General features: G+C 36.4%; 5 protein-coding genes and 1 long non-coding RNA gene across 10 annotated transcripts; 1 reads left to right on the forward strand and 5 right to left on the reverse strand.

Annotated features, from left to right (window-relative positions):
- Positions 1-3: 3 nt before the first annotated feature.
- LOC18993703 (autophagy-related protein 8c) lies at positions 4-1,513 on the reverse strand. 2 transcript variants are annotated; one of them, XM_006417257.2, is made up of 6 exons: positions 1,406-1,513; positions 1,250-1,310; positions 892-947; positions 761-813; positions 457-575; positions 4-233 (listed from the first exon to the last, which is right to left on the reverse strand). In XM_006417257.2, exons 2-6 carry the CDS (start codon positions 1,284-1,286, stop codon positions 139-141), a joined length of 360 nt encoding a protein of 119 aa, XP_006417320.1. In that variant the 5' UTR covers positions 1,287-1,310; positions 1,406-1,513; the 3' UTR covers positions 4-138. The 2 variants fall into 2 exon arrangements, with proteins under 2 accessions (XP_006417320.1, XP_006417319.1); XM_006417256.2 differs by having other exon boundaries at positions 1,250-1,513.
- A 1,028-nt stretch (positions 1,514-2,541) lies between these two features.
- Positions 2,542-3,249, forward strand: LOC112084145. The gene is made up of 3 exons (XR_002898131.1): positions 2,542-2,641; positions 2,728-2,912; positions 3,018-3,249. It is a non-coding gene; the product is annotated as an uncharacterized LOC112084145 (long non-coding RNA).
- An 801-nt stretch (positions 3,250-4,050) lies between these two features.
- On the reverse strand, positions 4,051-7,131 carry LOC18993704 (probable beta-1,3-galactosyltransferase 1). The gene is made up of 11 exons (XM_006417258.2): positions 7,013-7,131; positions 6,320-6,401; positions 6,210-6,238; positions 5,914-6,107; positions 5,761-5,824; positions 5,582-5,654; positions 5,381-5,501; positions 5,191-5,278; positions 4,956-5,081; positions 4,734-4,846; positions 4,051-4,345 (listed from the first exon to the last, which is right to left on the reverse strand). Exons 1-11 carry the CDS (start codon positions 7,129-7,131, stop codon positions 4,197-4,199), a joined length of 1,158 nt encoding a protein of 385 aa, XP_006417321.1. The 3' UTR covers positions 4,051-4,196.
- A 463-nt stretch (positions 7,132-7,594) lies between these two features.
- On the reverse strand, positions 7,595-13,210 carry LOC18993705 (starch synthase 3, chloroplastic/amyloplastic). 2 transcript variants are annotated; one of them, XM_024153170.1, is made up of 17 exons: positions 13,115-13,210; positions 12,910-13,037; positions 12,231-12,294; positions 11,005-12,135; positions 10,672-10,886; positions 10,279-10,552; positions 10,017-10,192; positions 9,841-9,948; positions 9,639-9,748; positions 9,433-9,538; positions 9,158-9,328; positions 8,907-9,035; positions 8,646-8,828; positions 8,432-8,563; positions 8,234-8,345; positions 8,015-8,138; positions 7,595-7,925 (listed from the first exon to the last, which is right to left on the reverse strand). In XM_024153170.1, exons 2-17 carry the CDS (start codon positions 13,033-13,035, stop codon positions 7,796-7,798), a joined length of 3,291 nt encoding a protein of 1,096 aa, XP_024008938.1. In that variant the 5' UTR covers positions 13,036-13,037; positions 13,115-13,210; the 3' UTR covers positions 7,595-7,795. The 2 variants fall into 2 exon arrangements, with proteins under 2 accessions (XP_024008938.1, XP_006417322.1); XM_006417259.2 differs by having other exon boundaries at positions 12,910-13,173.
- Positions 13,211-13,801: 591 nt separating this feature from the next.
- On the reverse strand, positions 13,802-16,304 carry LOC18993706 (pentatricopeptide repeat-containing protein At1g11710, mitochondrial). 3 transcript variants are annotated; one of them, XM_006417261.2, is made up of 2 exons: positions 16,218-16,304; positions 13,802-15,968 (listed from the first exon to the last, which is right to left on the reverse strand). In XM_006417261.2, the coding sequence occupies exon 2, from the start codon at positions 15,820-15,822 to the stop codon at positions 13,834-13,836; it is 1,989 nt and encodes a 662-aa protein (XP_006417324.1). In that variant the 5' UTR covers positions 15,823-15,968; positions 16,218-16,304; the 3' UTR covers positions 13,802-13,833. The 3 variants fall into 3 exon arrangements, with proteins under 3 accessions (XP_006417324.1, XP_024008939.1, XP_024008940.1); XM_024153171.1 differs by having other exon boundaries at positions 16,115-16,298; XM_024153172.1 differs by having other exon boundaries at positions 16,246-16,281.
- Positions 16,305-19,251: 2,947 nt separating this feature from the next.
- LOC18993707 lies at positions 19,252-20,236 on the reverse strand. Its single transcript, XM_006417262.2, has one exon. It carries the CDS (start codon positions 20,141-20,143, stop codon positions 19,526-19,528), a length of 618 nt encoding a protein of 205 aa, XP_006417325.1. The 5' UTR covers positions 20,144-20,236; the 3' UTR covers positions 19,252-19,525.
- Positions 20,237-22,361: the final 2,125 nt, after the last annotated feature.

The following is a 22,361-nucleotide window of genomic DNA, read 5'->3' on the forward strand; positions in this document are numbered from 1 at the left end:
GGCGAAGTCCAGAGGATAGAACCCAAATTTTAAAAAGGTTGTAACATTTACATTTCATCAGTCGAAAGCACAATAACATACTTTTAGTCATAAAAAGCAAAAAGCAATATATACACATGATTCTCAAGAATAGAGTCTCTAAGCCAAACCAAAGGTGCTCTCTCCACTGTAGGTCAAGTAGAGAAACCCATCTTCATCTTTGTTCTCCTCATAGATTGCAGACATCATTGCAGCTACAAAAACGACGAGAAACACATCAAACTAACAAACATTTCTCGGCTTTCCGGGAAACATGTAGGTGAAAATGACACAAGCACGAAATGCGAGGGAAAGAGACATATGGCGAGCCTGAGTAGAGAACACTAAAGGTTTTCCTTTGAAACAAAACTTGCATTCACCATAACATATATCAATCTATCTATGATAAAGGGAAGATATTTTTTTCTTTTTTTTTACCAGTTGGAGGTAATGTGTTCTTAACAAAGACAAAGATAGCCTTTTCAGCACTCAGTTTGATTCTTTTGCGGACAACATACACAAACTGCCCCACTGTTAAATCCACCGGCACAAGGTACCTGTATCCAACAATACCAAAAAACAAAAAGGTTGCAGAACATAGCGACTTAGCTAGATATCGATCTCATAAGCCTATGATATTCAAGAGAAAGCCTATCTTCATAGATAGAGAAGGCTAGAGATCAAGGAAAAAAAAACTAAACTTTGAGAAGAAATGACTCATAAGCTGTGCAAAGGAGCTAACTTTTTCTTGTCGATAACCGGGACATCGGTTTTCTCAGCCTTCTCGACAATCACCTGCAATGCGCACTCTCTGCTAAGTGGAAAGTTATCGTAGAGATGCAATGTTGTTACACAACATGTGAAAAGTCTTACTGGGATTCTGTCTGGGTACTTCTCTCTGATGCGAGAAGCCTCGGCTTGTCTCGTCTCTGACATTACAAACACACACCAACAAAGGAAGAATCAGGACAAAAAGAGACAGAAGCAAAGAAGTTATAGCATCAAAGGCTTTAGTCATGGAAACATTTATCTCTTGATAGATAATTCCAATCTATCAGAGACTAATGATATTTTTGAATCAATACAGTAACAATTAACAAGCTTTTTAACTATGTTTAATCAAAGATTCATAGTACCTGAGTGACCAGAGACAAGAATGCTAAGATCTTAGTTACGAATGACCAACGACAAAATATAACAGAGAATCCAGAAGAGGTTATATGAAAGTTACCTAGTGGGTGTTCCAATTTGAAAGAACTATTAGCCATGGCGCTTAAATTAAAATCGAAATTCTACACACACACACAATAGAAACGAATGTTGAATCATCTCCCAAGATCACGAATATGATGAACCCAAATCACGAAATCAGAGAGGGAGAGCTTGCCTGGCTTTCTTTTTCCCCCGATTTTGATTAAACTGAAGAGTAAAACAAAATCAGAAATTGGGAATTATAGAAGTTTTCGATCTCTTATGTAACGAAAAACAAAAATAAAGTTTGATCTTTTCTGTGAGCTTAAGTTTGACTCTGAAGAACCGGATTCTCGTACCGGATTATCAGCCTTGTGGTTTGGGATGATTTCTGATTGGTTCACATTAAATTATCTGTATGCATTTTTCCTTTATAATTTGTTTTTTTTTTCTTTCTAATTTTTCAATGGGTACATGATAAAAAACACATTTTAAAACTTTTAAGATATATATATATATATATATATATATAGATATGACGAAAAAAAAACTTTAAGATACTGTATATTAGTAGTTGACAAAATAAAAATCTTTAAAAATGAATTTTGAGAAACAGACTCCAATATGGTATGATCATCACTTTCTTGAATTTTCGAAGACGATGACGCATATGTTTTTCTATAGGTACATAACATAATAAAACATAAAGTTACATTTTTTAAGGAAATATTAAAAAAATGATAGGAACTTAACAAGAAAAGAAATAAATAGGAAGGGAGAATATTTGGAAAGTTGAGCCATATTAAATTTCGAAATTCAAATGTATATTGGGAGTGGCACAACCCCACCAACATGCCTTGCTTTCTCTTACAAACCTCATAAATACTAAAATTGAAAGCTCGTGGGAACCTTGTTCCTTTAATTTATCGTTATCTATCAAATAATACATATACATAACGACTTGGTTAAAATAGTTTCAAGTTGTTAGACCATAAAAATTTACACTTAGACAACAGTTTCCATACAAATTATTTTGTTAGGCCACTGCGACAATAAAACCAAACTCTTGTTCTTGGAACTCATCTCAGATTAATACTTCTATTTTGATATCATCGGTTTGCAAGAAAGAATTGGTATATAGTATATAACACACTATAAACAAATATTTTGAAGGAAAAAAAAAAAGTTTTCACAGAAACAATTCAAATTTAATAAACCAACCTCCTTTTTGGTATGGGGTTGTTGGTCTAATTTAATGCCTTGCCTCTTTTCTTCAACCATCTTCGTATTTATATCTTCTTCTTCACTTTGCAGTCCCATAAACTTTGCAAATAGCTACATTCTTTTTTCTCCTTCGATTCTTCTACTTTGTACTTTGGTCTTTGACATCTCTGAAATTAAGAGTTTTGCAAGGATCTGATTATTTTAACCGGTAAAGTAATATTTCACTTTCTTTTAGATATATTTGGTTTAATTGCTGATGTTTACTTTTTTTTTTCTTTTCTTGGGTTTCTGGAGGCTAACTAGAAATAATAGTTGGATGAGAGTCATGAGACTGGTTTTGATGTAAGGTAACGCGAGATATTAGTGCGGTTCAATCAAATAGCCGAGCTCTTAGTTTATAGAGATCGGTTCTGTTCGATTGAGCCGTGCCAATATCACGCATTAAGCCGAGATGACAAGGTGGCTATTATCCTTAAAAGGTATATCATCAATTTTTGTTGTTGTTTTCTATTTTGAATTATTTGCAAGAGTTCTCTATTTGCAATTTGATAATTTCTTAATTCTTGTTTGGTTTTACTCTGCAGGCTTCGAACGTATATGAAGGCAATAAGGAACACAAAACCCAAAATCCAAGTACAACTGCGATGTACAGTTCTATTTATAGAAAGTATTTAAGGAATTAAGGGAAAGGAAAAAAGTAACATGCTAACGAATGTAATATGCGTCATGATTTACTCTCGTGACGATAATTGCAATTATCAGTACCAATACAAAAACTTAATTTGTAATTATCAGCATTTTTGTCTATAATTAACTGCGGACTGATTTATCTTATTTGTTTATGTACATAAAAGTGTGTTTTATACGCTTTTTTTGTTAATCTTACGAAAACTAGGAAGTCTGTCTTTTGGACTTATTCTCAATAGGGTTAAATTAATAAAACTTTATCAAGTCGTTCAACATGTCCGGAAGTATGTTTGTTAGAAGATAAAATAAGGTTATTTATAATTTAGTGAGAGAATTAAATAATTCATTTTCTTCACCATTCGTGGATGATGTCCAATGAACGTTAGAGAAATAGAAGAGAGTTGTCAATTATGTGCATCAAAAATGTTCGATCTTAATTAAGACAACCCATGAAAATAAAAATAAAATTATAAAAAGAAAAATAAAATCCAAGACCGGATAAAGAGACCATTAGGCGAGAGTGACCTGAAATCTGATTATCTGATTCATTTATTTATTTGAAAAAAAATCAGGGATCAGATAGACTTGGTCCATACAAATTTCAAAATTTGTAGACTAAACAAACAAATCCGATTGTAAATTTTCCGAGTTAAGAGTTTAGAGCCTAATTGAGATCATCAACTCAATATATAGGTATTTTTTGCTTTGAAAAATAGGTCAGAAAAAAACATAAAGTAGTCCCTCCCTCAGCAAAAAGGAGGACATGTGGGAATTAATAAAAAGGCACAGCAGTAAGGACTCTCTGTCTGTCATAGGACAAACTAAATGTGACCAAAACATTATTTCTTTGTCTCTCATTAAACTACTTCACTAACTATTTTTTGCATATACATTTATTAATCTTCTGACCAAAACCCTACCACTTGTACCAACTATAACACCCAAACAAACAAACAAAAAAACAGAATTAGCTTTACTCGAATTATAGTCTCCAACTAATAGCTTGTTCGTATGATTTTCTATTATTATAGTCGTAGTACTGTAGTAATAAATCTTGTTTTCTTTATTTATTGTTTTCAGGAATTTGAGGTCCATAACGCATTTTCAGGTTCGCCACAACGTTCGTGAACATCGGCCATTCTCTCGGCCGACCGACAGATTCCGCTGCATCTCCAGTCGAACGAAGCCGCGCAAACATTACCCATCACTGCTTTTAGTTCACAATCTGCGTTTCAACTTTCAAAAATGTTAATGAAACAAACATATCTACTAATAATAAGTAGACCAAAGATCTTCGAAACTTTTTGGTTACCAAAAAACGAAATAGAAATCAGCATTTTTTTCAGTAAAAAGTTATCGTAACTAACAAATATAAAAACGAATTATACAAATTGTATTATGTAAAAATGAGTTAAATTTTTTGTAGTGTGTAAAACAATTAGAATCTGATTTATTTATTGAAATTTCTAAAACCATGATAATAAGTCTAAGAAAAAACAATGAGTTTCTGATTAAAATTTCTAATACCATGATATTTTATACCAATTACCATTTTTCAAAATATTTACCATTATTCTAATGTAGAACCAAACCAAACATAAACCAGACCTTACCTTGAGGAGAAGTACTGCAACAGAGTCTTTTGTCATCAACATGTTCCACATTCAGTCCGATGAACCAAGATCCCAAGGAAACATCCTCATTTGCATACTTATGCAGCAAGTTCCTTAATTTTCGACGGTAAAGAATAAGATCAATAGATGTTTTTTTTTCCCTGAGAATTTTGGTCGCATTAAACCGCTAAAACCAAGATAAAAAAAAAAAAAAAAACTTACTGGTTTATCAATATGTAGGTTGCTAGATCCTTAGAAACCGCGTAAAACTGTCCCGTGGCATGGCGGAAATACTTGTTCCCGACCTCTCCAAACTTCCAATGTTCCGGTTCATGGTACTTCACACCCCTGTATTTTCACCCCGTGGATATTAAATGCTCTGGAAACAAGTTTCTTCTACACAGTTTAAGAACCTTTAAAATGCTCACCTTAGAAGATAGGTGGTTTTTTTACTTACTTTCTGGCTACGACGGGACCAGACTTCATGCATCCAACATAAACCCGAGGCTTGGTTCGGTAAACAGATAAAGTCGTCTTGAGAGTAGCTGCAGGCAAACAAAAAACGGATCAAGACATCAAAACAAAATGGATGAGATGATCTGATGATCTATGATATAAAGAAGTTATTTTTTTGATATTTTTTTTACCAAGATTCACATGAACGTCATCGTCGACTTTGATGTAGAATTCTGCGTCCCACAATGAAACAGCCGTAGCAAAAAACGTCTTCGTCTTGGCGGATAACTCCATGTATCCCTCAGTATGTTCCTGTTATGTTTTCTAAAGCTTTAATAAATAAGTAGCAAAAAATACCAAAGACACAAGAGAATAAAAGTATGACAATTTACTAGTCTCAGGAAATCTCCATGTGTTTTCTCCTCTGCTTCAATAGCTTTCTCTAGAATCCCGCGAGACAACATACTGAAATCAGAACAATTCAAGAACACAAACATGTCAGTGTTCACAAAGTAAAATATCGGTATAAATGCTTAGTTTCTCGCAACAGAACATGACTTCTCCTTTGTACCTGTGTCCTATTACAAACCGAACAATGATTCCTTTCTCTTCCTCAAGTTTCTTAAGCTTCTCTCCTGAATATTTGTTTAAAAACCGAAAAAATGAAAGTTACCGTTTCATTGTGTATCTACACAATAAATCAAGCAACCGGGAACAACCTTACCTTGTGGCATCCATGTTGACCGGACTGAGTCACGTCTCTTACGACTACTAAATGCAGTATTAATACCGATAACCATGAAGTATTTTCTTTCCTTGACTTGTCTGGAAATGTTAAATTTTTCGAACAAAGACTCTCGTGCAGCTCTGGCAGCTACTAATTTCATCTCTAAACTTGAAATGGATTTATCTAATATCCTGCATTTTTTGGTATTATATAACATCATCACCATCATCATCTAAGCATATCTATAGTAATCGTTCATGGATACATCTGGTAAAGTTTCTAAAAGGCTTTACCCGATAGTGTTGTTACCATAATCCAAAACCTGCAATGAACACAAGATCAAACAATGAATCATCGATATTTTCCACGTGAATTGGTTATGCAGAAAACTCAGAAGTCTTACATTAGTTTTATCACAGTCAGCGGATCTTAAGCTTAGTTTGGAGAGTCTTGAAATGCTTCTGGCTTCAGGAACATTCCACATCCTGATACAATGGTCATCATCATCCCATTATCTTCGTTTCGCATAACCAAGCAAACACATTTAACTCCACAAGATCAATACAAACACTAACCCGAACCAAAATGCAGATCAAGTCACCGACTTTTGCAGATTTTGCAACAAAATGATCCAATCTTTATATGTTTTCATTCTTTGGGAACATATAATACCAGTCATCCCTCAATAAATTAAGCAAGAGACTGATCATATCCTAAAACGTTACTATGTGTCATCATTTGATCAAATCTATCAAATAAGCAATATACGATATAGATTTTTTTTTTTTTTTGTATGCTCGTTAATTCCTCACAAAAGCTGCAAGCATACATGAGCCAAATAGACCCGTCTGGAAAAAGCAAGCCTTCACCGACAAAACTCTAAGCTCAAAAAACTACTGACATGTGGAGAAACACAAGGCAGATTTAGTTTCAAGAAGATGAAATTGGTAACGAAATAGAAAACACCCAATTGATTAAAGCTCCAGGAAAAAAAAGAAGCTAGAATCAGACATGAACAGTGAGATACCAAACTTTTTAAGAAATCGTCGAACACAAGCAAAATGGGCACAAAAAGGGGTTTATGTAATAGATTTACCTGTTAGTGAAGAACATTCCAAGGCAGAAACTTGCGAGGCACAAGAAAAAGACAGAGTTTCTAGAAGTTACACTTCGTGGAGTAAAATAGTAATCTCCTCCTCTGTTCTTAAAAGACATTTTGATTTGGCTGCTAGAGCTTAAATCCGAGAAAAACCGAAGTGGTCAACGCAAAATCTAAGATTTGTTTACTTTGGAGTCAAAGGTTCAAGCTTTTTGTGTTTTCTTTGTGAGTTTATTTACAGTTCTTTTCTCTGTGATGCAGACTCTCTCTTTCTCTCCCTTTTTTACACACTCTCTCTACCTAGAGAGAGAGATGCATGAAGAAAGAATTAATTACACATAACTTGATTTAACTAGAAAGAAAAAGGGGTAACGTTTGGTAAGTACGATAATTAGACGTTTCTAATTATGGATTTTGGAGTTATTAAAATACCAAATACTGATACTTTTTTTTGCTACTAATGTGCTGATAACTGCAGCTGCAGATCAAGTGCCGGGAAGAGTTACATTGTTCGGTTTCCGGGTCGTATCGCACTTAGAACCGGGTCGGAAACGGGTCATTTCAGTTAGAAATTTGAGATATATATAACAGTGGTATATAAACTTTGCTCAGAATTTTATTTTATTCAGAATTACAAAAGCAGACTCCATATGATCTTTAAATGCCTTGGAAATGTTAAAAGAAGAACAAATGATCAAACTTTCTAAGGTATCTCAAAAGCTAATTTCTGTACATACAAAGAGAATTGATCTTAAACTTTCCTATTTTTTTGGTTTCTTCTCACTTGCGTGCAGAGTGATAGAGCTCAAGGTACTCAAGTGCAGGACGGTTCCATGACCAGTCTTGCTCCATCACCGTCTTGCACAGAGAGTTAAACCACTCTCTACCATCATACCACGCCGATATCGCCCTGCAAAAAAAAATCAAGAAACAATGCTCATGCTATAAAGAATCAAGATGTTGGTTATTTTGAAGTATGGTTATCTTTTGTTCTTTTACCTATTGAGAGCATAATCTACACCAGGAGCATCAGCCCCGTCGAAGCTGAAGCCATTAGGCTCTAGAACTTGAGCTTGTGCCCTTTCTTTATCGTGGTCGACATCAAAAACAGTGTCGTAGAGTCCTATAGTGGACAAAAAGATAAATATTACATTGAAGTCAGCTCGGTCTTGACTTTTGAGGGATAAGTTTTAAGATGACATAGCAAAAAACTGTTACCTCCAGTTTTTCTAACAACAGGAACAGCGCCGTATCTCATGGCTATGAGCTGTGTCAGTCCACACGGCTCAAATATCGACGGGACAAGAATAAAGTCAGCCCCAGCGTATATCTGGAGAGTAAAACACGAAGAGGCTTAGAGCTATTTTGTTACCAAATGGAGTGGAAAAACGAATAAAGGTTTTGCTATTTTGTTACCAAATGGGAAAGAGGTTCATCGTAGGTTAGAACAAGCCGAGCTCGGTCACCGTGAGAAGAATGCAATTGGTTTGCCAAGTTTACGAAATCATTTTGGATCCTAGGATCTGGAGCTGAACCTAGCAGTACAACCTGCTTCAAGAAAATTGGTAAGGATTGTGAAAAGTTCATGACAAGACTTTCTTCAACGTTGAAATAAAGGCAAGAAACAGACCTGTCCATTTCGTTCCAAGGTACGCCAAATAGCGTGTTTGATCAAATGTATTCCTTTCTGGTGAGTCAAGCGCGTAATAATTCCTACAAACGGAAGATCTGCAATCTTTAGCCCAAGCCTGTTTTGCAATTCTTCCTTGGCGGCTCTTTTGCCTTCTACGACGTTCTCTGATGTATAAGGTACCTAAGAGCCACACAAAGTGTTCAAACATCACAAAACATAGAAAAAAAACTCAAAGACGGTAAATGAGAGGATGCTCACGGGAATGAAGTTGTCGTTGTACGGATCCCATATATCTGGGTCGATCCCGTTTATGATTCCATGAAACTTGTATAAATGTGGAGAGATCACAGCGTTTCCAGCAACTTCCTTGGCATAAGTAGGGGAAACCTAGTCATGTTAAGAGCAGAACGAGAGTCATTTTCAATCCCAGCTATTCAAAAGAAAAAACCAAGAGTAAACCATCTTGTTGTAGTAACAGATATTCTAAAGGAGAATTTTTTAAGACTTGCCGTTGTCGCTCTGTCCGCAAATGTCATGGCTTTACCAATGGCATTAGCTCCAAATTCCAAATTATGAATTGTGAAGACAACACGAGTTTTGATCAAACCGTAATGCGTGTAATGATCCTTGAATAGCCATGAAACCGGAGCACTGGACCAGTCGTGACAGTGAAGAATGTCCTGTAGATATCGAGACCACGGGTTAGAGCCGCTACTTAGAAAAAAAGACTTTGTAATGAGCATTCTTGATAATTCTAAAGGAGTAGTTGGACGAGTAGACGTACTGGATGTAAACCTCCTTGAAGAAGAAACTCAAGTGCTGCGTGACAGAAAAAACCGAATCTTCCTGCATCATCTGCGCAACCGTAGACACATCCTCGCTGAAACAATCTGAAAAAGTCAAAGGAAAAACAACAACTTCTTCACGTCCTCAAGAGATGATGAGAATGGGGTTAGAACAAAGCTTAAAGAGAAATGCATAAAAGCTTACCCATTTTGCGGATCTAAGAAGTAAACCGAAAGGCCTTCCACTTTTCCATGCCAAACTTTTATTTCAGTACCTCCCCAGTGATAGCTTCTGTTGAATTGCAAGTCCTTCACCTATATTTTTCTCACAAAATTAAGTACACAAAGAGATATACAGAAAAAGAAGAGAAGTGAAGGCCAAAAATATGAGAAGACATAGATCTTACAAAATTGTGCTTTAAGCAATCATACTTTGGAAAAATGATATCCACATTATGATTTAATTCTTGAACTGCACGAGATAGACTAGTGACAACATCACCTAAGCCTCCAACCTGCAGGTAATAAACCTCAGAGGTATATTATGTTTCTGATGGCTATAAACCTCACATCTTACTGTTACCTTTGCGATGGGTGCCATTTCAACAGCAATATGAACAACATGCAATGGTGGTTCCTTGGCTATACCTCCAACGACCGGTAAATGGTAATCTAAGCCATTTCTGTTATCGAATATTCCACCATCTTCTCTCTCAGAAAACACAAAGTCCATCATGTAAGCATCCAATGGAACCTTAGCTGCGGCAAAAAAAGAGAGAAACATTAGTCACATATCATGAAACAGTCTCTGGGATGGAAATCTTTTTTACAAACTGAAATCTTGCCTGAAGTCTTCATGTGCGAGCTTCCATCATCTGCTGCTTCCATTTTCTGAGGTGGCAAAGGACCCAAGCGGTGAGTCCAGCGATTAAAAGAACCTCTAAACCAAACCTCAGGTTTTCCGTTCAAAACCGTGTTTGAAGGATTGTAGAAAACCGTCACAGGGCTTCCCGCTTGAATCTCTAGAGGCTCGGTGTAAACCACGTCTTTCTGGGAAAGTAGAAACTTTTTAAGTGTTCTTTCCTTAGCTTCGGCTTTCAAGCGAGCTGTTTTCTCCATCTGCATTAAAAAAAAAGATGAAGAATGTAAATTCAATGTAGTCAAGAAAGACAACTTGAATGAAAGCAATATGGTAAAGAGGATAAGCCGGTCTTTTGTAAGATGTATTGAGCACTAACCTTGACACGTATGGCTTCCTCTTTCAACCGCCTCTCCTCCTGAAGTTTCTTAAACATCAGATTTTCTTCCTCTAGCCAGTAAGTCTCTTCTGGAGTTCTTCGAGGAACAAGTGCGTGGAAATCTTGGTGACTATTATTGTCATACAGAACCGCTCCATTAGGCGGTCCATCAGCAAAGACCCAGTCAATGACTAAAGCACCGTCAGGCACTATGACTGCATATTGACCATGCAAAATGTAAGTAAAATAAATGGCAGAAACAGGATTCGTTACTACATCAATATATCAAGAAATGCAAGTTCGTTCAAGAAGATAAGAAAGTTTCACTTATACCTTCAGTGAACCACCAATCTCCGCTCTTTGGATTAACCTTTAACTCAGCATCAACAAGCTTTTCAACGATAGATAGTCCATCAGCCCAGTTATTAAACCCTCCATGCAACCAGATTTCTTTGGAATTAGCCAGGGGACCTGAGCTTTTATTGTAATATAGCTTCACTTTATCTTCAACCTTTAAATCGCTCGGCCCAATGTACCACACATTCTCAGCCGAGATTACAGCTTTCTGAAGAGCCGGTTGAAGCATTTCACGTCTCTTCTGGGTCTCTGCCTTTGCTTGTGCTCTATCAGCTTCAATTGCAGCCTTTCGAGCTTCGACTCTTCTCTTCTCTTCCTCTTGCCTTTCTCTCTCAGCTTCTTCCTTAGCTAGCTTCTCTTGCTCTCGCCATTTCTCTTCTAGAAGAAAATTCTCAAACTCAACTTTATCCATCCCACCTTTTACATCTACACAGAAATCTTTTGAGTCATTGTTGTCATATACACTTTGACCATTGAAAAACACAAAGTCCATCTTATACGCTTCTTTGGGGATATGAAGGAGACATGACCACCAATCTCCATGGATCCATGTCTTTTCCAATCTCCTAGTGAAAGATTTCCATCTCCAGTCGTTAAATGCCCCCATGATCAAAATATCAGGTTCATAGTTCAGAGTCGATAGATTCCTGTTGAAAAACACTTCAATGTCTTCATCGGGTTTCACAGTAAGGGGATGCACAAACATTCTATCACCTCTAGCCAAACTTTCCTCTGCAAGCGCTTCTATTTCCTGCCTACGAAGATATTCCCTTTCAACTTTTAACTTTTGTTCTAATAAAGCATCATCCTTAGTTGCTTTCTTATCCAACCGGTCAATTCCATCCTCACTTTCCGACCTATCTAACACATTCCTCTCACCAGAAGCAACAGAATCTTGTTTCTGCACATCCACTTTAGCTTCAGGCAACTTAGTAACTCCTAAAACCTCATTTGTTACTGTAGAAGTGGCATTGCTATCTTTTTCACCGTTCTTCTTCTGAGCTCTTTTTTGAGAACTTCCTACTGTTGTTCGTCGCCCAAAGCCTCTAGGAGATGAGCTTTTGGGTCCTGGAGCTGCCATTCTTCCTTGCTTCTTCCTTGAAAAATCTTGGTGAAAAAAATAAGAATACATCAATAAGGGCTGAATCAGTAATAGCAATGGAAAGTTATAAACCCTCTTGAACCGATTCTTGATTCTTAACCTGCACTTGCCGTGATCTGATGCAGAAACCCATTTGAATTGTATTGATTTTCCAACGAAGCAATCTGAGAACCAAACATGTCTATGGTTAGAAATCGATTCTACAACTGTTCAAACACCTTTTTTACAATCTCTAAATCCAGAAAAATAGATTATAAAAAAAAAACCACAACCAAGAACACCTGAACTAATTAATCACACCAGAAGTAAACAAGCTGTGAATAAAACCCATAAAAAGGTGAGACATTTTCATTCGTCCAAACCGTGAATCTTCGGCTCGGACTCTAACTCAAAGCTCAATAGTCCCCAAAATGTTTTCTCACTCCCCAACTTTTTTTCTTCAAAGATTAGTTCTCAATGCAGTGAGGATTGTACCAGTAGAAAGTGGATGTCCTAACTCATTTCTTAATTCTTATAATCTACCAATTCGAAACGAGATTCTAACGTTGAGATTCCCAATCCATAGACCCTACCAGTACAATCTCCTAAAAAATAGTACATTCTATCAAATTTTCGATTCCAACTAAAGATTTCCTAATCGAAAAGGCGATCTCACTAAAAAAAATACAACACTTTGGACTTCAATTCCCAATAAAGAAGAACACTTTGCATTTCAATTTCCAAAAAAAAAAAGAGTAGAATCCTAAGTGTATTCGTGTAAGAAACTTATAGAGATTTACAGTAGAAAAGGAGCAAGATTTTGGGCGAGGCAAAAACCCAGTCGAAGTATTGATCTTGAGCCGACCCTTTTCCTGGAAAACCGGTCTGAGACTCGCCGGTCTCTGTATCTGCCAACACACTTCCATGGCTGCCCAAAGAAACACGACAAGAAGAAGAAGAAGAAGAAGGGAGATAGATAGAGAAAGGAAGAAAGCGTTCGTGTACTTCAGGTATATGCCGAGAAGAGAGAGAGAATGTTTGTTGTTGAAGCATCCCCTCCACTGCCTTCACCACGCCATTTCTCAATCACTGAAACTGTTTAGTGTTTATTTTAGAATTTTATTCTAAAAAAATTATAATTTCATTAAATTAAGAGAGAGAGAAAGAGAAAGAGAGGTCATATGATGATTAATGTTATTATATTGTGACATGATTTATTCACATGAATGAAAATGTTTAATAAGCTATGGTGATATCGACATCTAGCAACATTACAACAGAAGATTTACAATCGCAGTCGCAGCCATTCATTTTAACTTATACTAATATCTATTGTGGGACATTTTCCTCTGCTTCTCACGTTTAAAAAAATTAAAATTATTCTAATCCGTCAAAGAAATCTGGACGGCTAATAATTGAATCTCACGTCGTTGGTACTTGTTTAAGTTCCTAGCTCGTGACAAAGAAATCGCTTTGCCGGTGCATAAGCGCCACGTGCCAGACAATCCCCGATTTACAAGTCCAAATCAATCCTATGAGATCCTCATTTACCAACACTGACCGTTGATTATAATCGTCCAAGGGTCCACGTGTACGAACAAGATAGAGATCCTGATAGTACAGTCTTCTAAAAAAGAAGCTTCTCCAGTCTTCAGAGAAACTCTCCGAACCATTCAGCAGTTTCTCCCCAAAGTGCAAACAAGAAAGCTTTCGTTGCCTTTTGACTATGGCTCTTTTAGGTCTCTTCCACTTTTTCCATCAAGAATAGGCCTAACAATAGATTTGTAAATTTGTTCATGAGATTCAACTCCATTAAGAACCATGTAATCATGAAGCTCAATGACTTCTTCTTGATCTCGCTGCTTGCTAAACGATGTAATCAAAGTTCCATATGTTATAAGATCCGGAACAACACCTCTCTGAATCATAATCTTCAAAACTTCATTCGCTTTCTCATAACAATCAAACTTGCACAAGTGATTTATCAAAATGTTGTAAGTTACCAGACTAACCAATTTTTCACCGCCATGTTTCTGCATTTTAGATAAGATACTGACAGCTTCTTGGACATTCCCGGATTTGAGAAACTCGTTCAACAGTGTGTTGTAAGTCACAGCATCCTTACTTTCCATTGCCTTCACAACTGCTTCAGCCGCACCAGCCAATCCTCTTTTGCTTAATCCATTCACAATTGAATTATAAACCACAAGATTCGGTTTTTGTTTCATCTTGATCATACCATCATAGATATCGATCGCTCTTTCCAACTTACCTTCCTTTAGGTGTCCATCGATTAAAGTACCAAACGAAATCACATCAAGATTCAATCCACGAACCAACATACTCCCTTGAATTTGATCAGCACACGCCAACTTCTTATCCCTTACCAAATAGTGCATAAGCGTGTTGTGAGAAACTCCATCTTCCACGAGTTTTTTCTCTGAAATCTCTCTCTGAAACTTAACAGCTTCCTCAACGTATCCGTTTCTGCATAGACCTCTAACAACAATGGCATGAGTAAACCGATCAATTTGCATCTCCTTACACGTCATATCCCTCAACACCAGCATAGCTGCTTCCGTGTCACCTTCCATGAACAACCAATAAACAACAGAGTTATAGATAACGGTATTCGCCACAAGTCCATTACTCGTCATCTCATCACACAACCTTAAAGCTTCATCTGAACTTCCTGCTCTTCCATACGCATCCACCAAAGCTCCATAGGTTCTTTCATTGCAACCAACACCTGATTTCACCATGTCAATGCGGATTCTTTCCGCCAAATCCAATCTTCCCGCCTTGCAAAACCCGTTGATAACCGAATTGTACGTCACAGCATTAGGCGAGACAAAGTTTCCGGACATCACTCCCATCTTCCCTAAGATCAGCAAAGCGAATCCCATATCTCCCGTCTTACAAGCTCCATCAATCATCATATTAAAGCTTACAACATTAGGCCAAACCCCACATTTCAACATCCGGTAAAACACTGATAATGCTTCAAGCAGCTTATTCTTCTTACAACAAGAGTATATGACTAGATTAAAGGTGTTCACATTCTCAACATATCCCAAAGAATCCATTTCCTTGTAAACCTTCCAAAACCAATCAATGTCATTCAAGTTCAATATACAACCCATGAAATTATTCAACGCATGAACAGAAATACAAAAGCCCTCTGCTTTCGTTCGCTCAATCACTGTATAAGCTCCTTCAGCATCATTGTTCTGTGTACAAGCTCTAACCAACGAATCAAACACATCAGGACTCGAACCACAAGCTTGGTAACTTCTAATCAAACCTGACAAAACATGTAAAGGACTCAAATTTCCGCCTTCCACAGACATCAAATTCACCATTATTGATAAAGCATCATCGAATCTTCTCGATTCGACCAGCAAATGAATCATCACACAAGAGACTTCGAAACGGTTCTTAGAGAAATTAACCGCAGTTTCATTTCCTAAAACCCATTTGTAGAACTCTAAAGCTAGCTTCGGCGAGCTCCAAAACTGGTGAAGAACTCGGGTTATCAATGGATTTGTGAGACTTGGGGAGAACTGATGAAGAGTGTTCCATCTTCTTTGTCTTAAATTCAAACAGAGGGCACTAAATATAATGTCTTCCGGCTTAGGATTCGAGAATTTCTCAGCGACGTGAAAGCACCGTACTAGAAATCTCGTTCGTTTGGAGAAAACGTGAGCGAACATAAAGAAAATCAGATAATGATATCCACTCTAAATCCTGAATTTTAGATAGATGTCTTTAACGTAGAAGAACTCGAAATCATGATCTTCCGATAGATGCGAAATCATGATCTTCCGATAGAGCAGCGTCTGTCGCTGGTGTAAAACTTCTGTAAAAGAGAAAAAAGTCAGGAGTTAACGAGAAAAACAAAAAGCGGTTAACTATCCAACTTAATGACCGGTTTAGGAATTACCGAAATTGATACATATTTATTATGGTAATCATAAAAATTTTAATTTTGAATATCCCACGCACCTTTCAATTGGGATAATAATAATTATATATTATTTTATTAAAAAGGAAAAAAGCAAATAGTGGATATATATCTGTGTGAAGCTGTGTTCGAAAAATCGCCAACCTAAAATTATACTGGCCCCATAACAGACCTAATATAATTATACAGGCCCAACTGGATCGCTCCCAATATTATCTACAGACCTACAACATTGACGGATAGAGTATAGTTACTTAGAGGATGAAGACTCTTATATATGGTGCAGCTTCCCCTTCTCACTTATCCAACTTTGTCGATGTGGGACAACTTAAAAGACCTATTTTAAAAAAATGTCATGCATATTTATGGGCTTGAATTAAATATGGGTACTTAACCCACTAATATGTCTTCTAGATTTATTATTATGCATATAATTATATAAACTTTAATTCATATATATTTTAATATAACAAAATTTATCTTTAAAAATAAATAAATATTAAAAATAATTAAAATGAATATAAAAACTAATTTTTAATTAATCCTGATTAATTTCCGATTTTTCGTTTAGGCGTTAGGCGGACTTCCGCTCGATCGTCGAACTAACGTCTAGCACTATTTTAAACATGGATGTGAAATGTGCACAAATTAGTTGTACTTCTGCAAGTATAACAATGTCATAAATTGTATTTGATGTTGACAGTAAAACTTATATTCCCTATATAATTGGTTGTTTGCATCAAATCTGGACTGTGAACATTATCGAAACAGAGAACAGAATTGAATCGTGTGAAGTAAAAGTTGAAGTTAATTTCATTTGATGATCGAACTCGAAGAAGTAGTATAGAATATATTCGACGAATATACTTGTGTTTGTGTGTTTAGCATAGTTTGAAGAAGTTGGGTCAAGTCCAATTGGCCCCCATGACATCAATATCTATATAAAATTTTCCCATCAATATCTATATTAAATTATCCACCCACCCCTATAAATATATAAACAATTGATATATTTTATTTGTTCTCATGACCCATTGGGTATAGTGAAATCAATTGACCTAGCCACTAACTTGTTTAACCTTTCCTTTGATGGACAAAGCTTCACAAAAGCTATGTCAAATGGATTCTTCAAGGGATCAAACTCTAGAGTAATTCAAACTACCTGTTGCTGTGACCTAAAAGAGACTTCACTGATCAAATATGTTTTGTTAAATCTAGCTTAAGGAATTCTATTGGTGTCCAAAGGAAGTGCGCTTCAAGGTCACGAGTTCGAATCTTGTTGGGGGCTAATTTACTTAGTCTTAAGTTCAAAATCAACCACATAACATATTGAATTAGCACAAACGGTACGAACTTCACATGCTTTCATTTATCCTTCGTTGCATGATTTTTATTTTTTTGTTTCAATACGAAGACAATTAGAAGATCTAACCTTGTCTAAGAGATATTCTCAAATATTTCTAGTATTGTTCTTGAATTTCCTATATTAATCAATGCATTTGGTTTTGTATGTATAAATGCTAGGAATCGCATAAAGGAATCAAATTATTGAAAGAGGGAAGAGAGAGAGAGAGAAAGAGCGATGAACGGTGAAGAGAGAGTTTGGGAGAGATAAGAGTGGAAAGAGATGTGTACGTTGAGCCCACACAAATGAAGGCCATGATATATAGACTTCTCGATCAAAATCACTTTCAAAGGTCCTTTTGTTGAAAAAGGCAAAGGCATAACTCACAGAGGGATCAAAAACATTTTTGACAAACTTCCCTTCTCTTATGCTTTTAACACAAACACTCTCTAACTTGTGTCACTTTCTTTTGACCCCAACCCATACCCTACCCTTCCATAACTACATCATCATGTCCATATAAGATAAGTGAGTACATACATACACATGAGTGTATATTTATATATATACATACATATATATATATATAAATGTGTGTGTGTGTTTTAGATTATTATATGTAGATCATATTCGCGGTACACTTGATAATAAATTAACATTCTTTCCCACAGTTTGTTGATGAAGTCATGATATCTGATCATGAAGTTTTAATTTGTAGGTTTTTTCCCGTGTATTTAGATTTTTCTTTAGAGAATACATAAGCCAATCCAAAATCCTAAATGTCCAGACTATTTGACCCCATAATTTTGTCGAATAGACCACAAGATTTATGGTTCACATATATAAATGTATGCGGTTAATTCAACTTCTTGGTGAATCCAAGATAAGGAAATGTGTCAATGAACGATAGAAAATTGCTTAAATTTGGACGTATACTTCTATTTGATATAAGTTAGGCATATAACCATAGAACATAAGTATGTTTAAAATTAAATATGCATACCTGCGACTGGACTGAAAAAAAACAAAAGATCACTCATACAGTCAGAATTAGTTATCTCATTAATCTCTTCGATGTTCATATAAGTTTCAGTGACGTGTCAAATTATATAACAAGATGCCATTTCATGAACCATCATGATTTTTGTAGGGAAAATTAATTGAAAATAGTGTCTTTTTCTTGCTCGTGAGTGCCCACTTTGAAGTGGATTCTTTGGACAGTTTACCTGTGGACACAATAATGTTGCAAGGACACATCTGTTCTCATTAATTATATACAAACTTGCCTTTCATATCATGTCAAATTATCACTTAATTAATAACTAGACCTAATATTTATTGATTAATTAATCTTTTACTATCATAAACAATATCGGTGCTCAATCATTAATATCCTTGTTACGTAGCACCTGACATATGAACTGTGTTTGAACAGTTAATATATTATTCATCATACTATTAAGCTAAAAATGAATACTACGAGGAAGAAATTGTATAACTAGTGCCATACTTCAGTTTTTGTTTTTTTCCCCTAATTTAAAGTTTCATATTTTCATTTCATGTCATGATGCTCCTTTATGGTCCGGACCTAGTTTTTTTTTGTAACTAAATTCCGGAACTATAGTTTCTATAAAATATTCGTAAAAATTGAAGCCATTCTTTTTCAATCATGAGATTCGAACTCGAAAGCAAGCTAGGTTCAATAAAGCTCTCTCAGTAAATTATTGCTCAAGTGCTCAACCTCGTAACCTACCTGCCATGGGATTAATAATTCTTCTGTAACTTTTCATGATGAAAATGTAAATGGCCATTTCATACTTTTAGGATGTTATATAATGACATGAAAAATCTTAAAATTAATCAATACGATAAAAAAAATATACAAATAGCGCATGAGGTTCATGAAAATTATCCAACAATTCATTTAGAAATCTAAAAAGAAACAAAAAAAAAAGAACATCTGCATGGAAAGCCAAATAAGTCTTATATCTCACGCTTGGGATTCAAGAAAGTTTCAAAATTAATTCTACACCCTGACAAAACAAGCAAATTTTTTTCCAAATTTTTAAAATGTTTCTTAATTATATATGTATTAGTACTAATTAATTTAGCCGTAGAACCCTGTTTGGCTCCAAATCGCGTCACGAACGCGCCTTAATTCTCGACCTTTGAGAGTCCTTCCAACTCCTTCAAACACCGAGCCTCCTCCGCCGCCACCAGATTTCCTGCTCCGTCGCTTTTGGCTCTTCGCCAGGTACTCGTGCGGCGGCATCATCCCGGAGTCTTCCTCGTCCTCTTCATCCGACTCGTGTATCGACTCAACCGAGTTGACTCGGTAGATTTTACTCCAATCCGGCACGTTTACCGGCGCCGACGACGCCAATTGCCGCTGGATTCCTCCTCCTCCTCCTCCACCGCCTCCTTCTCCTCCGCCGCGTATCTGGTGCACGATCCTCGGCGATGATGACGTGTCCTCAAACGCCAGAGACAGACCACCGCGCACGCGCCCGTTCCTCACCAACGCATCGCGTGGAGACCACGCGCCTAGCAATTCGGGCATCTCCGACCGATCCTCGGGGCTATGATCGACGGCGTGTGACCAGATATCCTCTTCCGTGAGCTCTGATTCGTCGGTGACGGAGTTTCCGTTACTGTCACCGTAACCATAGCTGCTTCCTAGATACCTCTCGCTCTGGCTTACCGTCAGCTTTCGACCCTTTGCCATTGAAGCTCCACAGATTAATAATCACTAATTGTTTTAGTTAATTACTTTTAAATTATTATCTTTAGCATTCAGGAGATTAAGGAATTAGAGATTTCGGTATAAGTTTAAACGCAGCGAAATGGACGACTATATATAGCATTTTTCTCAGCACAAGAGTCCAAAAGGATGTGAAATGAGAAATATAAAGAAATTTAAATCTCAAATATACCACTACGTTATAAACTTCTTACAAAAACACCCCATAACATGTCTGTATTGTCGTCTAAACCCTAATTCTAAAATTTAGTGGTCCTTTTTTAGATGGAGTTTCCACCGTTAGATATTTATTATATAAACCAACTTTTGGATGGAGAAAGTTTGCAACGAAAGGTTCTGTGCAATTTCGTGAATGTGTTTGATATTCTGCCATCTAATAAGCGCAACGAATTTTTAATTTAGACCATCTCTTTTGTCTTTGGTCAAATCAAATCAAGAATCTTTTATGATCTCATATCTAGAATCTGAATAGTAAGGGATCTTTGTAAAAAAAACGAAAATAAAGAGGAGTGAGTTAAAATTTTGAGAAAGATAAAATTAAATTTTGGAATAAATTTACAAAAATTTATGGGTATGATTAACCAATGTGGACAGTAGGCCCTCCATTTCCCACACGTAACAGTTAACAGATAAACAATTTGGACACGCTGTAACAGGACGAGACATGCCACGTGACGCGCTGCCCGGAGGCGCGTGTGAGTCACTCGAAAGTGTCTCTTTTTATTTTGTCATCAGCTTACTCGAGAAAGTCTAGGAAACACTTATCGTCAACTTGCCAAATTGGGTAAAAAGTTGCAAATTTTTTATCACCAGTTTTTGGTAAGAAAAAAAATTGTTCACGAGAAGTTTTTGTTCACAATAAACTTTTAGAAAAATCAAAAGTTAGCCAAATTGTTTGTGTGCAACTAAGTCTACTGAAAGATGTTGTTAGTTGATCGGAACTGATTAATCTAGTGATTTATAATAATGTGTAGTGTCATTATTTAGATTTAAATTTGATGATGTATGTGAAAGACAGGGTAGATGATTTTAATAAAAAAAAACTGTTTAAAATTCACGTTTATATTTAGTAAACCAAAATAGTCGAACTACGCTGAATTATGAGGCTGAGTTTGCAAAAACTGATTATATTTATCACCCTGAACCAAACTGAATAAAAAAGACTTACAACAAACAACTGAACGAACAAAAAATAGTTCGGGTTTAGCTGAGTTCATTCCCAACTCGGATAAATTCTTCCTATTATACCGAAGGAAAACGACTAATTAGTACCTCAACTCTGTCAACTGGTACCGATTAGTACCTAAACAATTTTGATGTGCTAATTAATACCCGAACTTTTGAAAATCGGAATATTCATACCCAAACTAATATTATTTTGGCCAAAATCAACTTTGACCTGAATTCTGTTAGTCAATGTCGTTAAAATAGTAACGGTGATGACTCAGATGCCATGTGTCATCTTCGTTGGAACGAAACTACAAAACGGCGTCGTTTTGTGAAAAAAAAAAAATTAAACATGACATGCACACTTTGGTGATCAAACTTGGGTTCAAAGAAGGCCGATGGGCCATGTTACCACTGCGCTATAACAACTTTTTTGAATATGTGTAACCACAAAAATAGAAAAGGGGATGATTAGCTGCTAAGATCCAAATCCAATCTCTTTCTTCTCGTCATTCGATACAACCCAAAACCCGACCCGACTCTCCTCTTTCTCCACTTCCTTCGTCTTCTCCGAGCTCCCTGACATATCAACAAGCCCTGGCTTCGGCATCTGCTTCGTCCTCTCCCATTCCACCAACATCCCCGTTCAATTCCCCGTTCCTTTCCTCGCCGTCGAATTCAACACCGGTCAGAACTTTGAAGTCAACGACATCGACGGAAACCACATAGGGATCGACCTTAACAGTATCCGTGATCTGGTTATTGAGGTTCGAACTTACGGTTTATTTGTTTATGTGATTATTAACCTACAAAATTATGCAATTGGCGCAGTGGTTAGTGGTTACATAGTGCCCAACACCCTTCTTGAACCCAGGTTCGATTCCTGAGGCGTGCATGTCATGATTAATTTGTTTTTTTCACTAAACGACGCTGTTTTGTAGTTTCGTTCCAACGAGGATGACACATTGTATCTGAATCATCACCATTAATATTTTAATGATATTGACTAACAGAA

The sequence above is a fragment of the Eutrema salsugineum genome, unplaced genomic scaffold (genome assembly GCF_000478725.1).
Source record: "Eutrema salsugineum unplaced genomic scaffold, Eutsalg1_0 scaffold_5, whole genome shotgun sequence".
NCBI lineage: Eukaryota > Viridiplantae > Streptophyta > Magnoliopsida > Brassicales > Brassicaceae > Eutrema > Eutrema salsugineum.

Excerpts from the sequence above, each read along its gene's own strand:
- LOC18993703 (XM_006417257.2), bottom strand. The coding sequence starts at position 1,286 with ATGGCTAATAGTTCTTTCAAATTGGAACACCCACTAG. Across the intron at positions 948-1,249 it reads CAAATTGGAACACCCACTAG|AGACGAGACAAGCCGAGGCT; the intron begins GTAACTTTCATA and ends TTGTAATGTCAG. Across the intron at positions 576-760 it reads CCGGTTATCGACAAGAAAAA|GTACCTTGTGCCGGTGGATT; the intron begins GTTAGCTCCTTT and ends TGTTGGATACAG.
- LOC18993704 (XM_006417258.2), bottom strand. The coding sequence starts at position 7,131 with ATGTCTTTTAAGAACAGAGGAGGAGATTACTATTTTACTCCACGAAGT. Across the intron at positions 5,825-5,913 it reads GTCAACATGGATGCCACAAG|GAGAGAAGCTTAAGAAACTT; the intron begins GTAAGGTTGTTC and ends ACAAATATTCAG. Across the intron at positions 5,655-5,760 it reads CGGTTTGTAATAGGACACAG|TATGTTGTCTCGCGGGATTC; the intron begins GTACAAAGGAGA and ends TTCTGATTTCAG.
- LOC18993705 (XM_024153170.1), bottom strand. The coding sequence starts at position 13,035 with ATGGAAGTGTGTTGGCAGATACAGAGACCGGCGAGTCTCAGACCGGTT. Across the intron at positions 10,887-11,004 it reads AGATTGGTGGTTCACTGAAG|TCATAGTGCCTGACGGTGCT; the intron begins GTATAAGTGAAA and ends GTCAATATGCAG. Across the intron at positions 9,329-9,432 it reads TTCAAGGAGGTTTACATCCA|GACATTCTTCACTGTCACGA; the intron begins GTACGTCTACTC and ends CGATATCTACAG.
- LOC18993706 (XM_006417261.2), bottom strand. The coding sequence starts at position 15,822 with ATGTTCGCTCACGTTTTCTCCAAACGAACGAGATTTCTAGTACGGTGC.
- LOC18993707 (XM_006417262.2), bottom strand. The coding sequence starts at position 20,143 with ATGGCAAAGGGTCGAAAGCTGACGGTAAGCCAGAGCGAGAGGTATCTA.